General features: G+C 41.5%; 1 protein-coding gene across 2 annotated transcripts in view; it reads left to right on the plus strand.

Moving 5' to 3' along the window:
- PLS3 (plastin 3) overlaps positions 1-18,071 on the plus strand; it is a 139,530-nt gene that overhangs the window by 103,787 nt on the left and 17,672 nt on the right. For both annotated transcript variants that reach the window (XM_040323670.1, XM_040323671.1), the window contains exons 10-12: positions 3,864-3,959; positions 6,576-6,771; positions 15,855-15,933. In XM_040323670.1, coding sequence (XP_040179604.1) covers positions 3,864-3,959; positions 6,576-6,771; positions 15,855-15,933 — 371 coding nt within the window. The remainder of the gene's footprint in view (positions 1-3,863; positions 3,960-6,575; positions 6,772-15,854; positions 15,934-18,071) is intronic.

An 18,071-nucleotide genomic window follows, 5' to 3' on the forward strand; every position in this document is an offset into this window, starting at 1 on the left:
GACTAATGAAAGGAAGCCTTGTTTTTATTGCTACTGGTCTCTGCGTTTTTGTATATTGAAGGCTGTAGTACAAACTGATATTTGCTCAACAGGTTATGATTGGCAAAAATGTATTTTAAGACTTTATTGAATAAGGTAGTGGAGCATGTGTTTGTGGAATTTGGAGAGCTGGGCCTTACTAATGGGCACCACAAGTTACAATCTAATGTACAGTTTAAGATTTACCAAATCCTAAAATTTCATTTTAGTGTTTGCCCATCTGAACTATACACTCATTCTGTATCCCATGAGTCAGGCACTTGCACTACATAGTAGTTGGTAGATTTAAAGGCGAATGTACAGTTGGATTGCAACGTGTGGTGAGCTTAAGAGCCAGAAGTGTACTTTTGAGATGCTGTGCAATATTTTTACGCCCTTTTTATGTTTACAAATGCGTTGCATAAGGGCAGCTTATTTGAATGGGCTTCCATATGCACCAAAACATTCCAAAAAGGCTCATGGTAGTGCTTTTTGGTTCTTTAAAAACTGTTGGACTGGGAAAGGTGTGCCATTTGGAATAAATGGCACCACAACCCACACATGCACATAACATGCATTACCGCCTGTTGTGGTAATGGGGTTTAAGCACAGAAATACAGCTCTGCTCAGCTCTATGTTCAGTAAACTAAGCGGGTCATATTTTCAGGATTTCCCCTAGTGGTAGTTACTATGGTAATTAATGGTCAAGATGATAACATACTTTTTTTATCTTATGTGCTAGGTGAAGGAGACACTTAAAAATGACCTGTTATGGGAGGGTTCTGGAGACTTTATTATTGAATCACTTTTTAGCCGGCAGCACTGATCATTCTGGGAAAAACCAACAGGCAGATTGTACAGAAATCTGCCGGTAGATTAACTTTTGTACAACCAGCCTGCTCATACATGGATCTAAATTTTGTCCGGTCCCTTCTGAACCGACAGAATTTCAACCCATGTATAGCGGCCATAAAAATCGGTGTACATAAGCATTATGATCTGTTAATTGATGGTGACAGGGTTTTTCAGCAGACTCGGTGGTCATAATGCAGTGGGTGCACATTAGGAGGAACAATTGTGTAATAATCACATGTTGGAAAAACTCTGGGCAACTCTCCAAGCACTTCTGAATCAGAAAGGTTCATTATTGCCCAGTTAACACTGACTCAAGAATAATGTGAACAATGTACTCTGTTGCAGCTTACCAGTCCTTGAATGTAGTGCCTGCATTCGTTTTCATTTTTCAGGCTAAGAACTATTCCAGCAAGTGCAGAAAATACCTGTTAATCTTGCCAAAAATGCATTGTCCTTGTCAGTACCTGTAAGCTAAAGTGAAAGCATTCTTCTCTTTAAAAATACTAATTCCATCACTACAATATACTGGAGGTAGAGAGGAAGACATGTTTGCATTCCAGCCTGGTTGACAACTGTGCAACTGTGGCTCCCTCTACAGATGCAGCGCAGTGAGCGTTGTCAACCAGGGACAGTAAGGCCCCTTTCACATGGGCTTTCTGATCAGGTCTGCCTGTCAGTTTTTAAGGCAGATCCTGTATTCGCTCCTATGGAGCGGCAGATGTCGGCAGTGACTTGTTGGCTGACATCTGCTGCGATTTCCTGTCCATTAAATCCATACGGATGGAGATCCTATTTTTCATCTGTTTGGTGGCTCGGATGAAAACAGGCAGTCTGTTTTCATCTGATCTCCCCATAGAGGAGAGCAGGGCTCTGACAGGTCCGTCTCTGCACAGTGAGCAGAGATTGACTTGTCGTCCGCCTGCTCAGTGGGGGATCAGCAAAGCGATCCCCCCCCCGTTGAGCAAAGCGAGTCCACCAGGAGGACCGCCTGTGTGGAAGGACCCGAAATGTGGTGTCTGCAGAATTACCAGGTGAAAATAAAGGACAAAAAGCCTTCAAAGAAAATGAATGCAGCTGCCACATCCAAGGACTCTGCAGATTTTTACAATTTTGCTGAAGATCCATTAGCTCCATCTAGACAAATGCTCTTCAGTTCATTGTCGGCAAGATTAATATATTCTGTTTTCCTTATTGCATCAAAGCTTAAACACCAGTGGTGTAATCGGGCCAGAATGAAGCTCTGCTACCGGATGAATAACTTGAGTAATAAAGACTACACGTTTTGAGCCAGACACTATTCTTACCTTTGTGTGCACACTGCACTTCACTTGCTGTGCTTTGCATTGATGTTTCTTTTTCTGTTTTTTACAAATGTGAGACTCCAGCAATAACCCTTTCTCCAGTTTTCTGTGGCGTGGAGAAAAGTTAGAACCTGGGATGGGTTTTATTGCATTTATTTGGGAGATTTTACCTTTGAATGAATGAAAAACTTATAAAGCGCGGCGCATGCGAACTGAATCGCTTCTGGGCCTTTCCTTCTGTTAGACACAAAGCTGACACCAATTGGAAGATATCCACCATACTCCTGCTTTAAGACAGTAATAAAAATCTTACATGTATTATTAACCTGTCGCCACTCTACCTAGAACAATTGAAAACATTTACCTGGAGTTCCATTGTAAAGAAAACCTGTCATGAAATACACTTGGTAGATTCAATTGCTGGATTTGAAAATTCTAGTTTCCTGGTTTTAAATGAATATTTTTTTCTTAGTTTAACTTCCTAGGAGACCAAGAACTGCATTTCTTGTACCAGTGTGTCTATTTATATTCTATGTAGTGTGGTCGAACTACTCCTCCAACACCCCCCCCCCCCTCGCAACTCTGATCATTTGGAATGTGTAGTCATCTCTGATGGACGTGCAGTGACCTGTCAGTGTTATAAATGAGCAGCGGTGCTTGCTCATTCATAATGACAAACCATGAAGAGCTGAGTCTCTGTATAAAGTATCTGCAGCCAAGTGCTGTGTGTTTGTTTTTTTTTTTTTTGTTTTTTTTTTTTTACTATACTGAATAAACAAGCAGTGTAGGTCAGTCATCCATAATGGTGACAGTGTACTCTACTTGGAGGGGCTATGTGCTGGATGAACCTCCCTGCACAGGAAAACCCCTAAATTGGGCTTCAGTAGAGGGTGAAGCTACAGCCAGCATATATAGAGGTTGTTTTGGGGAACAACTGGGCCACCAATATGCACTTGATCGCCTGGAAAATTAAAGATATTTTTTTTTCCTTCAACACTGGGCCTTTTGGCTTCAACACAAAGTCCCTGGCCCGCAACATGTATGCAGATGAGGACTTTTGACTTTCCTGATCTACATACTTGTTTCAGTTCAGTGTCTGCATAACAGTCAGTCAACTATTCTTTTCAAGTGGAAGATATATTTACTGCCCGTTTATTTCTCTCCTGGCAGGTTTGATTTAATAACTATACAGTATAAATGCTTTAATTTAGCTGTCATACCAGCTTCATCACAGCTACCACTTTGCATGGACTTGTCACAATTTTTTAGCAGTGTGTTCTGCTTGCTGCAACATGTGCACTTATTGACTGGCTTTTACACCTTTACAATTCGTACCAAATGCATACTGGCCAACAATTCCAGATTTCCTGGTACCATACCATGTTCTGTGGCTGAGTTGGTGGAGCGTCATGTGACATTAAACGCTGCTCAGCTGTAACTTGGCTTATTGTGACTGGTTCAGGTGGCTTTAGGGAGCAAACATAGTGTCAAGATTTTACACTGGAATGGTGGCAAGTATGTAAATGAAATTCATCAATGAGAACTAGGTTTTATTACCTTCTTTAATAACCCTGACACACAAAAACATATAGGTACCACGGCACTATCTCTAATTTACACCATGTACACTTAATAAACTGCGTGCTGCAGTTTGCCGTTTATTAACACTGTTCTTTTTTTATTCTTCAGGATTCCAGAGCCTATTTCCATCTGCTCAGCCAGATTGCACCCAAAGGACAAAAGGAAAATGAAGAGAGGATTGATATCAGCATGTCTGGGTTCAGTGTAAGTATTTGCACACCCACAGTCACTGCTCATTTGCAGCGTCTGTACTGGGATCCCCAGCTTGTATCATGGTCAGAACACTATCTGCATGGAATTTGAATGTTCTCCCTGTGTTTGCATGGATTTTGTTCAAGTACTCCAGTTTCCCTCCAAAGACATGCTGGTAGATTAATTTGCTCCTGCCTAAATTGGCCCTAGTATGTACATACATGCATGTGAGATGGAGACCTTGGATTAAAATCTACTTTAGGGCACGGATTGATGTGAATGCACAGCATACAAATACATATAAATTGTTGACGCTATATAATTATTATTGTAATCATCTGCATCACTGCAAACTAGTTTTGTGTGCCTGAATATTAACCTATTGCTAAGCACATAATGCTTAACGCGCCCCAATGCTGCACATGTTTTCATCGTTATTGAGGTTTCTGTCCCTATGCCCATTTTGCACTTCCAACACAGAGACTGAGCTGTCAATAGCATCTCCCATCATTCTGTGACACCAATCATATGATTGGAAAGCCCTCCTGGCATTAAAGTGGTTGTTAACCTCAGACATGAAATATGAACAAAGCCTAGTGTGCTTTTCTCAGGTAAGAGCACTAAGTGTCATTTCTGTCTGGTGTTTTTTCTCTATCCGCAGAGTCCCTTCTGACAATTTTCTTTCCCAACACCAAGATCAAAAAATGTGTCAGGGCAGGGAGCTCCAGCTGATTGACAGCCTCAGCTCTATTCCTGTGTGCTGTGTGAAGGGGGTGTGTCCCTCCCTCCAATCAGCTCTCAGAGCTCTGCTGAGTAATTTCAGCTCTCCACCCCATTTTTCTGACAACTTAGACAAGCTTTATAAATTCAGCACTTTAACTGGATGAAGAGAAGACTGCAGATAGACATACAACCTATGTAGGAGGATTGGTTTCATCTCTGTATCACCTGAGGCCAGTCACTTCACTGGGTATATGTGAGGATTTACAATCGCTTTAGACTCGGCTAACGTGCAACCAGGAGAGGGCAGGAAAGAGTTGGGGGAAGACTTAACGCATCCAGTCTCGTGTCTCAGGCTTTCATGCTTTGCCCAATTCTCCATGCGTTCTTGGACGTTAGATGATAGATTACACAACCTTTCTACCCCCTCTAAAGGATTATGTGCAGAAATGTATTACTAATTCTTTTGGGCCAGTTACCAGTGTCAGTAGAGCTCAACAAGTAGGGGACTAGAAACTGTAAAAATTCTGGGGGATCATACTTTGTCCCACTCCTGGTACAGAAAAAAAAATTATCAGTTTTTGTCCGAGTTCCTTTTGAACTTTCTAGGCAGGGTTTTTCCTCTTGGGTTTATTTGACCAAGAATAGATTATAGGTTTGGAATTTATTCAGGTACTCGTACACAATACAGATCATCTGCATAGAGAGCTGTATATACATATAAATTAGCACCTGATGTAAATCAAGTGTCAATTGTGATATAAAGCAGTGCTAACATCAATGCAAATAAATACAAATTGAATCAACATATATAATTAAATAAATAACAAAGTGAATAATACACTCTGTGTGAAACAATAATAAGTGCAATAAAAATCACACACAAATAAGTTAATGGCAAAAAAATGTCTAAATTCGAAAACTGAATATGTGGACATAAATAAAGTTCATAAGCAGAGAAGTTCCTTTCAGGATCCTTAAGATGTACTTCCACCACACCACAGTGTCTGCGTGATTCCACCACCCTTCAGAAATGCGCACTCACCGCAAATAATGGCCTGACACTCTCGTGTTTAGGCAAAAAGGCTATACTGGAACACTCAGCTCAGTAGATGGAAATCCTTATTAGAGTGAGAACTCCAAGATGGTATCCACATGAGTGATAAAGAAAAAGAGCACAATAGTGTAATATTGCAACGCAACTTTAATAAAACACTAGAAAATCTTCCAAAAGATGCACTCACAAAACACTCTCTTGTATCAAGCAGTGAAAAAATCCAAAGAATCGCAGTGTTGCACAAAAACAAAACAAACTCCTCCAGGTGAACTAGTGGTCACGGCGGACCAACGAACAGCCCAAGTGTACTCACAGCCCTATGGTGGTGTACTGGAGCAGCTGCTAGGATGGATGCTGGTATCAGATCGAACCGTCCCACGTCCAACTAGTTCAGGTAGATAGCGGAAGTGACCTAGTGACCACGCCCCGACATGTTTCGTCACAAGGACTTGGTCATGGGGTTGGTCACCTGCATAGCAAACTTGGTTTTGATGTTCCCTGCTGATCATCTCTCAGTATTTGCTTGATCTACCTGATCGCTACTCATTTGATAGAAACTTCAGCAAGAAATCTTGAATGGACCAGTCTGTAATAAAGATATGACAGATGCTTCAGCTTAGCCCAGATATCAAGCCAATACATTTCCTGTTTTGTCACCTGCAGTTAACTCGGTATATAAGGCTTTAATATCTGCTTTCTTATGGTCTGTCCTTCCATCCCAGGGTTCACAGTCCTATCATGTCACTTTTTGTCACACTGATAGCTTTGTTATGTTTACAGACACAATTATGTTTCCATGTCTTGGTGGCTGTCGGATGTCATATGTGATTATTGTCTATTTGTTCAAATAGGAAAAGGATGATTTGAAGAGGGCAGAGTACATGCTCCAACAGGCAGACCGGCTTGGCTGCAGACAGTTTGTTACTCCTGCTGATGTCGTTTGTGGAAATCCAAAATTAAACTTGGCCTTTGTGGCCAATCTGTTCAATAAATACCCGGCACTTACCAAACCTGAGAACCAAGATATTGACTGGACACTCATTGAAGGTGAGTGGCTCTCCATCCCTAATCCAAGCTAATTCTGGTGAAAATGTCTGTAGAAACAATTTTATGTATTTGGAGTGCCTATATGGCTTCACTTACATGGCCGTAAAAAGAAAAACAGTTTCAACTTTTTTTTATTTTTAGATCTGAACGCCGCAGCTCTATTGTTTTCAATGGAGACATGCACACAGATGTGTAAACTTGAACTGCGTTTTAGATCTGTGACCAAAAATCTGCATCTATAGACTGGAGTTTACGCTTCTAGTATTGAGAAATAACATGACAATTTTTATGCATTAAGTAACTTTTGTTCCTTGCCTTGTTGATCAGTAACATTTATTTGGCTGCATGAATGAGGCCTATGAAGGGGTATCCTTCCTCCCATCAGATTGGACTAGAAGCTGGTGTGAGTTAGCACCTATTAGAGGTAGTATTAAATAAGTTCCCAGCCTCTTCCTGATGCTATTGTAATGTCCTATATTGGCTTGGATGCCAAGTCTGCAATCTTGTGCAGTTTAGAGTCCATACTGCTAGGAACAGCTGGGATCTTTAATATATTTGGCATACAGCACCATTGAAGTTCAGTTTAAATCAACTAAAAAGATTGAAAATTCTACAGTGTTTTTTTTTATTTATTTATTTTGATCTTTGGAAAGCAGCCACAGCCTAAGAAGCACTTGGTCTCCCTGCTGGCTTACTATAGAGTAGTACCCTTACTCTCTGTGGGGGAACAGTGATCCATCACACATGCCCCCTGCAAAATATCGGGGCTGCCCAATCAGCAGGGTGCATGAGCTTTGCAGATTGCAGAGCTATAGGTCTGACTTCAGACCTCTACAGAAAAAACACTAGTTCGGACAAGGGACCTACTCTGCACTGCTGGCAGAAGACAAGCTTTTCTAATCGGGCTGTGGCTACTTCTTGGGGTATGAACTGCATGTCTTTTTTTTTTTTTTTTATGCACCTGGAATGTAGTTTGCTAATTAAATCTGAGAGTTTAATTGTGATTTAAAGCTGGGAGAGGGGATGACTTGTATTTTTAAGAAGCACAGCAAGTAGTAGTAGCCCTGTTTGTATTCTGTGCTTTGTAGCAGAATGGACTTTGCGCACTGTGACTCCGCTCATCCTGTATTTGCTTTCAAATGCTGGAACCCCCTTCCCCCTCGTCGCCTTTCCACTATTGAGCCTTAGTAACCCACCTGAGCAGAGCAACTTTCAGGCATTTTTTTTTATTTTTTATTTTTTTAAGAAGTGTATTACAAGCGTTTTACAGCTTCAGGTGTTTTTGTTTAGACCATAGAAAGCACTAGGAATGGGAGGAGAGCTGCTGTTTAAACAGAAAATGCCCCCCCCCCAAAAAAAAAAAGCTTGTAAAACACTCATGTCGCACATTTTCAGGCATTCCCATTGATGTTTATAGGGCCCAATCTGTCAAAAAGAGGTGAGAGATAATGGCGCTCTAAAAACTGCTGATCCCTTGGCTTTGCTTCCGTCCCACTTAACCAAAAAGGTGCTGGCTATGCACAGGTGCATTGGATAGAAGATCCTGGACTGCCACACTCCTTAAAACAATGTCTTTATTGTACAAATGAAAGCCAAAAAACCAAAGCGATGCAGTCAAAATGAAGTGAACAACATGAAAAGGGTAGCTGACATGTTTTACATCATGTGATGCTTACTCGTGTCAAAGAGGCTTGTCTACTTTTTTGCGTGACAGAATGCTGAGATGTAAACAGGGGACTTGAAATTAATGGGATTTCTGCTTGTTGAGCCTTTTTAGAGCTTATAAGCTTCAAGCAGAAAATTGCTCAGGTGTGAACTAAAGGCCTCACGCACACTGGGCTTAAACGTCGCTTTTACAGGCATGTGAATTTGAAGGCTTATTAGAAGTGGAGTGTTTACATGCTGAAAACAAACTATCACCAAGCGTGTTCAGGAAAGGTGTTTTTGAAAAGAGAACATGTTATGCGTCTAGATGTGTCTAAACACACCTAAATGCTAGATTCATTTGGCGCTTGAGCATCTATTGCGGTTTCCATATTCAATCAACATTCTGTAGGGATGTGTCTACGTAAACTACGATTAGTAAATTGGAGGACCTGGTTCTTTCAGCTCAACACCAACAGGAGTGTTATTCCAAGACCTGGTCGCTCTGGAATGTTTTCCTGGTGTCGGATGAGGGAAGAACCCTCCTTGTTGATGACTTGTGAATCTTATCTTATCCTTTGAGTGCCCAAGAGTGTCGCCCTGTCCCCCCTTGTGTTCTGTGAGCTCACACAGAGTTTACCTCCACATACCCATTTTCCCTTACCACCTCACCTCCTTCCCCCCTCTCCTCCTACCCTCCTTAACTTCCCCTCTACCTCTGATTTTCGTCTCTTGCTTTTCCTTTTTTTCTTTGTTTCTATGGACCCAAGCTCCTGGGTTCCTAGACTTTATAGATTTAGAAAATAAAAATAAAGTTATAAAATTGATTAGGAAAAAGAATTGGGGAGCAACTGCGCTAATAGAAATACAAATACAATGTAATGGTACTCCTAAAGAATACTATTATGAACAAATGAAGCTGCACCTTACTGCATGTGGTAGAACAGTGATAACATAGGAAAAGGAACAAGATGCGCTAAATAAAATAATACAAAATATGATACCAAACAGCATGTGACAAATCAATGTCCATAAATAGAAGTAAAAAAATATAGAAAAAATAAAGTTCTTAAAGGGACGACAAGGCTCCTATTCACCCGTGTAGTGAAAAGAGGAGATGAACCTTATTGATCCACAAATAAGTCCAAGGTTCTATAGGTGACTATCCCAAAGCAGTGATCCACCACCGAGAGTAAATATAGCCTCTTACCGGATGTCCGGCGGTCTCTTAGTTAAAAGAAGACCCCAGAAAGCATATAAAGATGAACCGTTGGAAATCAGAGTGCAGGTGGGCTGAGCTGGAAACCAATAAAGAAAAATTATTCAGCGCTGGAATGTAAATATAAACTAAAAAATGCGAGCCAGCACTAAGGTAAATTCAAATAACACCTCGCATTGACATAAAATAATAATAGTGCAGCGCAAAACTGTATAAACTTCCTCTGGGGCACTGAGGAAGCGATTTATCGCGAAACCGGTCGGGCGGAACGAGTGCGGCATCGGATCACCCCCCAAATTCTTGCACGACTTCTTCACCATTTGGACGGGTCAGTTTGGACAGCTTCCGGCCGGCGCTCCAATTAGACATGCCCTTATAACATTGTTTAAATGTAAGTGTGTTTTTGACTTTTCTTTTTAAAATAAACGTATCTATGGTTTTACACTATTGCGGTTCCCATATGTTTTTCCATGGTACCTGATAATCGAGTTTGCAAGCACCGGAATGAGATAAAGATTGGTTTCCAGCTCAGCCCACCTGCACTCTGATTTCCAACGGTTCATCTTTATATGCTTTCTGGGGTCTTCTTTTAACTAAGAGACCGCCGGACATCCGGTAAGAGGCTATATTTACTCTCGGTGGTGGATCACTGCTTTGGGATAGTCACCTATAGAACCTTGGACTTATTTGTGGATCAATAAGGTTCATCTCCTCTTTTCACTACACGGGTGAATAGGAGCCTTGTCGTCCCTTTAAGAACTTTATTTTTTCTATATTTTTTTACTTCTATTTATGGACATTGATTTGTCACATGCTGTTTGGTATCATATTTTGTATTTTATTTAGCGCATCTTGTTCCTTTTCATAAAATTGATTAGGACTGGTCTGGGACCTTGGCTGGAGCAGCACGCATAGATTGCTGCTCTTTACATCTTGAGTACACCCGAAGCAAGCACACTGTCTCTAGCACCCTAGTTGCAGAACGGGAGAGGCACTTTAGATGTCAGACCATTATACTGCAAGTCTGAGGCAGTACAGTGTTATAATCTGTAGTGTATAATTGCAATGCTGTGTTATGCATCTTTCTGTTTGTCCCGACCATGTTTTTTGACTAAATAAAATATTAGAAAAAATGTACATTCTGGCCAGTGGAATTCATGAACACTAAAACACTTGGCACTCCTGAACCCATTTAAAAACGCACCTAACGCCTCTGCAAAAAACTGCTTTTTTTTTCTTTTACGTTTTGTTTTTTTTTTTTGCCGAGAGCCAAGTCAATTCAGGGGAGGAAATAAAACATCCTGTATGCATGAGGCCTTGGTTGAGTGCTCATTATTTTGAGAATTCCTTGGGGCAGAGCAGTTAAAGTTGCTGATGACTGTCCCAGGGGACACTTCCCATGACCTGGTCATAGTCATTTGATATCACATATCACATGACCAAGTGCAGGGAATGCATGAAGCCGCTTTGCAACATGTATTTTCCTGTCTTGGCATCTTTTTGCTGGTTGTATTAAGGAGTGGATTGTTGGTCTGCTGTTCTACAGCTCTGCCTGTCTTTGCCTTCTGCATTTACGTCACCCACATTTGGTTACTTTTTTTTTCTCTGTACTTGATAACCAGTATAAAAAAAAAAATAGGAAATAAGTCATGTAAGCTGATGTGTGGTCAGTAGACCAATATGTTTTTCTGATCTAACCAATTAGCCTTTTAAATAGAAAATGTACGCAGGGCGTGTTGGGGTTTTTTATTTTTTGTCATCAATTACAGAAGTCTTGTTTGCAGTGTTGCACTCTTTACACTACTTTCAGTTTTTAAAGAGTTAAATCATTTTCTGTGCATACCCTGCAATGAACTTCATGACAAATGTGAGCAAATTCAAATTGAACAGTCATAGCCCTTTTGTACTTTAAACAAACCCCATCCTTCAAACTAAACTGATCTGTGTGCACCATCTACTGGTAACGGTATATACTGCATGCTCATTTTCTTACCAGTGTATTGTTTGTTTTATGAAATTTGTTATAAATTGCATGGGACTAAAGGCTAGCTTTTATTTTATAAAACAAGTGGCATTAAAGCCAAGGAAATAAGCACAAGAGGATTTATTTTAAAGATGCCCAAAGACCACCTTCACAAACGGCACAATGCATATTTGCAACCTTAGTTTTTACAGTAAAGATCACTTTCATATAAAATGTTTTAAAGTGTATCCAAACCAAAAATACGTGTACAGCATTTCAGCTTGCCAGCCTTTTAAAAAAAAAAAAAAAAAAAAAAACAATGGGCTAGGGGCATTAAAAAAAGAGGATTGGCAGTATGAGGACATTCTGCATCACTGAACTTGGTCATCAGAGCAGTGCACCGTCACCAAATATAGTACGTGTATAGAATAATTATAGATAAAAACTTGTGTGCTGCTATGAGAATAATTGAAATTAATATGAACAAAAAGAACAGCTGCTGCCATTCAATAAGTGAACTCATAGAAAATTAATATGCAAATAATGGTGCGCTTATTATAAGTCTTGCAAAATGTCTATCTCCACAACCAAACAGAGATAGTAAAGTGAAAAACACAAAAGTCAAATGTAATTCTGAAATGAGAGGATGTCCCTCTCACTTGCAAGACATGCATATTAATAGATGTGCAATCACCTCTGAGTGAATTGGCTGCTCACCTTTAAAGCCTTGTGTGTAAGTAAAAAAAGATCTTTGTTCATCTGGAACACCAGATGATACCACTAATTCCGATGTACAAGATAGCGGAAATGACGTCCCCCTGGTTCCACCCTGGAGCTGGTGATGTCATTTTCGGTGTCTCGTACATCGGAATTGGCGGTAAGAAGGCGAGCAGCTCATTGCTTGGAAATATTACCTGCATTCAATACAAGATGTGGAAATTGTAAGTGCACAATTCTTATGTTTTTTTAATAAATCTCATTTTAAACGGTATTGCACAATGAACTTTCTATATATTTTGAGCAATATTTTGAGAATCGATTTCCAAAGAAAGTTTGTGTCCTTAAGTACTGGAACTGGTGTTCCAGATGATCGAATATCTCCTTTTTAATTCCACACATGGCTTGAATACACCCTAATGGGTCTTCTTTTAACCACTTACCGACCGCCGCACGATTATATACCGTATTTGCCGGTGTATAAGGCGACCCCCTAATTTTACAAGTTTTTAAGATTTTTTGTCTTTACTAGCCGTATAAGACGACCCCCCCCCCCCTTCCGAGGCTTCTAACGCTTCATATTTCTTCCTTCTGGAGCCATATTCTTCTTCATTCTTGCTGGAGCCAATCATGGCGAGCAATGTATTCTATTAATGAATTCATAGCTTGCTTGGATTGGCAGAGGCTGTAACATCAGCCCACGCCTCTCACTCTCAAAGCCAATCCGAGCAGGCTACTGTATGTATCCTGCTCGGATTGGCAGAGGTGGTTACTCCAATCCGAGCAGGCTCTGTATTCATTTGAATACATTGCTCACCGGAATGAACTAAGCGGTATAGCCGAAGCTACATACAGTATTCCTGCACATCCAGCAGGCATCCGAGCAACTGACCCGGCGTATAAGACGACCCCTGCTTTTTGGACAGGTTTTTCTTGTGTAAAAGTTAGCCTTATACGCCAGCAAATACAGTACGTTGACACTTTGTAATGTCTGCAGCAGCTGCCATAACCAAGGTATCCATCTCTTCAGGCGGCGGTTAACGATTATGGTGGTCTCTGTGGCGGATTCACAGCGAGATCACCATTGTCGGCGGGCCCCCCTCCCGCCAATTTCCCACTCCCTCTGCCTCTTAACGGAGCCGCCGGTAGCGGCAGAGGCGATCGGGTCCTCTTACTAGCTGGGTATGGATACGAGTGAGGGCAAGTCTCCATACCATAGCAGGCCAAATTACTTTTCTCTTATCGTCCTTAAATCTTGACAAGTGGGTTATGTTCCCTGTTTACAGGAGAGGACTAGGCAGAAACATGTTAAATACATGTTACATTAACAGAGTTGAACAGCTCTGCCCAGGGGGCGGTCCCTCCAGACATAACCCTCCTCACTGCAGCCTGTTTCGTCCTGCCTAGCAAAGGACTGCTTCACTGAGTGGAGGTTTAGTAGATCCCAATGCCTCTAATCGCTCCAGCCTGGCCTCGGCGTCCTTGGCTCGTCTACCACCGACTGTTGTTTCATCCTGTTGTACAGTCACTGACTTGCTCAACATGGTTATTGGAGGCCGGACTTTAAGAGACCGGGGTCTGTCAGACATCTCCACAATGCTGAGGGCACGGTAGTCTTCTTCCGCCTGCCAGGCTTGCATCTCTTGGTACGAGGAGATGAAGTGACGTACACTGTGTCCAGGGTCCTGCTGTTTTTACAGCTTGGAGTGGATCTGAAAGTTGCTTAAAGCACAGTTTGGGGGCAGATTTCAGCCTTGGCTGTGTTCTTTCAGTGGCCTTTTTTGCGGGCCGTTCCCTGGTGGGTCCCTTGTTTGTGCAGGGGGTTTGTCATATACTTCCCCTCTTGGCCCATCTCTCCTCCCATGAGTTTTGACTCTGGTGCTCTCGGTTCTTCTGGAACCTTCCTTTTGGTAACATCAGAGAGATTCTCTCTTGATACCATCTCAGAAGGTGGCCCCTTTAGTGGCTTTTACCTCTGTTAGAGGGGTTTCTGAGGCGGCGGTCTTGTCTTGCAAGCCGCCAAGCTTGATCCTCCATAAGGATTAGGTGGTAGTGCACCCGCGACCTTCCCTTCTTCCGAAGGTGGTTTCGGCCTTTCGCAGGAATAAGGACATCCTTCTGTGCTCGGCCGTCGCATCCTATGGAGGTTGTCTTCATACTTTAGGCGTGGTACGTGCTTTGCGGGTGTACCAGCCTGCTACAGCTCCGTTTCGGAGTTCTGACCCTCCTTTGTGTCGGTGTCTGGTCCACAAAAGGGCCTGGCGGTCTCGTCGACCACCATTTCTCGGTGAATCAGGTAGGCTTTTTACACGGGCCTATGCTCTTAAGGAGCGGGCTCCCTTTCCGGTCACGGCACATTCGACCAGGGCACATGGTGTTTCCTGGGTTTTTTTTTCCGACATCCTGTATCGGTTTCACAGATATGCGAGACGGCAACTTGGTCGTCCGTTCGCATTTTTTTTACAGAATTTACAGGGTTACTGTGAGTGCATCTTCTGATGCTGCTTTCGCCCGCCACTTTTTGCAGACGGCTGTTTAAAGTTGCACCTCCTCTGTTGAGGAGCTTTGCTTGTTTTGGGGTGAAATTAAAAATGGTTTTCCTGATGTATTTCCCACCCCTCGTTTTTGACACTGCTTGGACGTCCCACTTGTCAAGATTTAAGGAGCGGTGTCCGTCCATGGACGATAAGAGAAAATAGTATTTTTTGTACTCACCGTAAAATCCTTTTCTCCTAGTCCATGGACGGACACAGCTCCCACCCCTCCTTTTTAGGTTTGTACTGCTTGTTACGAACTGAGGCTGCATGCTGCAGTGAGGAGGGTTATGTCTGAATGGACCGCCCCCTGGGCGGGGCTGTTCAACTCTGTTAACGTAACATGTATTTAACATGTTTCTGCCTAGTCCTCTCCTGTAAACGGGGAACATAACCCACTTGTCAAGATTTAAGGAGCTGCGTCCGTCCATGGACTTAGCGAAAAGGAGAGGACAAAAAATCCTCTTTTTTTTTTTTTTTTTTTTTATTGCATTTTAGTCGAAATATAAGATCTTTTTGACCCAGATCTCATATTTAACAGGACCTGTTGTGCTTTTTAAAATAAAGGGGGATTTTTTTTTTATTTATTTTTTTAACGTGCCCTGTCCCGACAAGTTTGTGCGCACCTGAGCAGCACCCACATATGAAAACGGTGTGTGTTGTTTTTTTATTATATATTTTTTTGTATATGAATAACGTTGGCCCTGTAGAAGAAACCTGGAGAACATTCAGTTTTTTTTTTGCTTGATGAGCAGCTCTGCAAATTTTTCTATTAAGCCCCAAGGTGTAAAATGATATGCAACTTTTGGTTATTGGCATGGGCTAGAGAATAAAAAATCTAATTACAATAACTTCTCCATTCTTCAAGTAGCAAATTTTTTTCCATTTACAGTTGAAAAATCCTAGTTGTTTGGCATTCTACACAGGCCTTCATGTTGTCTTTCGTTTAAATTTTTTTGAACAAGCTTTTAATTTTTCAGTTATTAATATATTTGCATATTTTTAGGGGAAAATCGAGAGGAACGAACATTCCGTAACTGGATGAACTCGCTTGGAGTAAATCCTCATGTGAACCACTTGTACAAGTATGTATCTGTTTAAAATGAAAACTTTAGACCATGTACAACAGTCTGAACTACCAGTTGATCGCAGCCAGGCAACTGGTGGATCGTGCCTACGGCTTGCCATCTCCAAGGCATTAAGCACAGTGCAGCCCTATTTGAGTAGTGGGACTACTTTTTTTTAAGTTGCAGTTGAACTTGTGCCAGATGCGAAGGGTGCTGGTGACCTTGGTAGGAGCAAACGGCTGCAGATACCGCCTCTGTAGATTCGACTGTGGAATAAGGTAGAGTGATATCGGCTGCACTCTTGACTCCCTGTTAGTATTATGTGGAGCAGTGCTCATTTTTGACGCTTAAGTAAAAGAATTATCAGCCTAATTTATCGATTGTATGAAGCAAGAACTGCTTTTGTCGTCCATAGCAGTCAATTGCATTTTACTTTTAATGGCTTAGTTCACTATAGACCAGTGTGGTAACATAGTTCTATAAAGAGAACCATGTGTTTTGTCAACTCTGCATTCTAATTCTGTTTCTTTTGTAGCGGTTTTCTTTTTAAAGTGGATGTAAACCCACTCTAATACTTTCTAAACTACTGCAATAGTCTATAAGGATATACATGCCTCCTGCATGTATCCTTACCTGTCAAATGTCTCCCCTCTGTTATGAGACCTGAAAAACTGCAGATTCTGTGGGTGGATCTGTTGTCTCGAGTTCAGTGGGTGGAGTTGTGATGTCAGTAGACTCTCCGCCCACCTCTACACTCCCCTTGTCAACATGCATTTTTTCCTATGTATTTCTTACACTGACTTCTGCTATGATCACTAATATCCAGTCAAAATCCAGAAAAGTAACCACATGACTTCAGAGAAGGAGTGGGGGTGGGAATTTAAAAGTAATGCTTGTCTGAAGCTAGTGCATGAGATACAGTACAGACCAAAAGTTTGGACACACCTTCTCATTCAAAGAGTTTTCTTTATTTTCATGACTATGAAAATTGTAGATTCACACTGAAGGCATCAAAACTAAATATAAAAATAAATAAAATTATATTTCATATTCTAGGTTCTTCAAAGTAGCCACCTTTTTGCTTTGATTACTGCTTGGCACACTCTTGGCATTCTCTTGATGAGCTTCAAGAGGTAGTCACCTGGCGCAGCACCCCATCACTCTCCTTCTTGGTCAAATAGCCCTTACACAGCCTGGAGGTGTGTTTGGGGTCATTGTCCTGTTTGAAAAATAAATGATGGTCCAACTAAACACAAACCGGATGGAATAGCATGCCGCTGCAAGATGCTGTGGTAGCCATGCTGGTTCAGTATGCCTTAAATTTTGATTAAATCCCCAACAGTGTCACCAGCAAATCACCCCCACACCATCACACCTCCTTCTCCATGCTTCACGGTGGGAACCAGGCATGTAGAGTCCATCCGTTCACCTTTTCTACATCGCACAAAGACACGAGGGTTGGAACCAAAGATCTCAAGTTTGGACTCATCAGACCAAAGCACAGATTTCCACTGGTCTAATGTCCATTCCTTGTGTTCTTTAGCCCAAACAAGTCTCTTCTGCTTGTTGCCTTTCTTTAGCAGTGGTTTCCTAGCAGATATTCTACCATGAAGACCTGATTCACACAGTCTCCTCTTACCAGTTCTAGAGATGTGTCTGCTGCAAAAGGTGGCTACTTTGAAGAACCTAGAATATGAAATATATTTTCAGTTGTTTCACACTTTTTTGTTATGTATAATTCCACATGTGTTAAATCATAGTTTTGATGCCTTCAGTGTGAATCTACAATTTTTTCATAGTCATGAAAATAAAGAAAACTCTTTGAATGAGAAGGTGTGTCCAAACTTTTGGTCTGTACTGTATGTAAACCTGTCGCTCACAGCAAGGGGGCGGAACGCACCAAGGTTTTTCTCTGTAAGTCTGTTTTTATTTCAGTGAACAATAAGAGGATTGCTCAGAGCTGGATTAACTCTGTGTGGCAAGACTGGGCACAGATGATAGGAAATCATATACTGTACATTGTGACATCAAAAAAATAAATAGAAAATGTGGGTTTACATCCACTTTAATGAATGAGTGACATTTTTGACTGTGAGCTTTGATGTCCTTTCACACATTCTACTTTTACATATTCTGAAAAAAGGAAAACATTGGCA

This window comes from Rana temporaria, chromosome 9 (genome assembly GCF_905171775.1).
Source record: "Rana temporaria chromosome 9, aRanTem1.1, whole genome shotgun sequence".
Classification (NCBI taxonomy): Eukaryota; Metazoa; Chordata; class Amphibia; order Anura; family Ranidae; genus Rana; species Rana temporaria.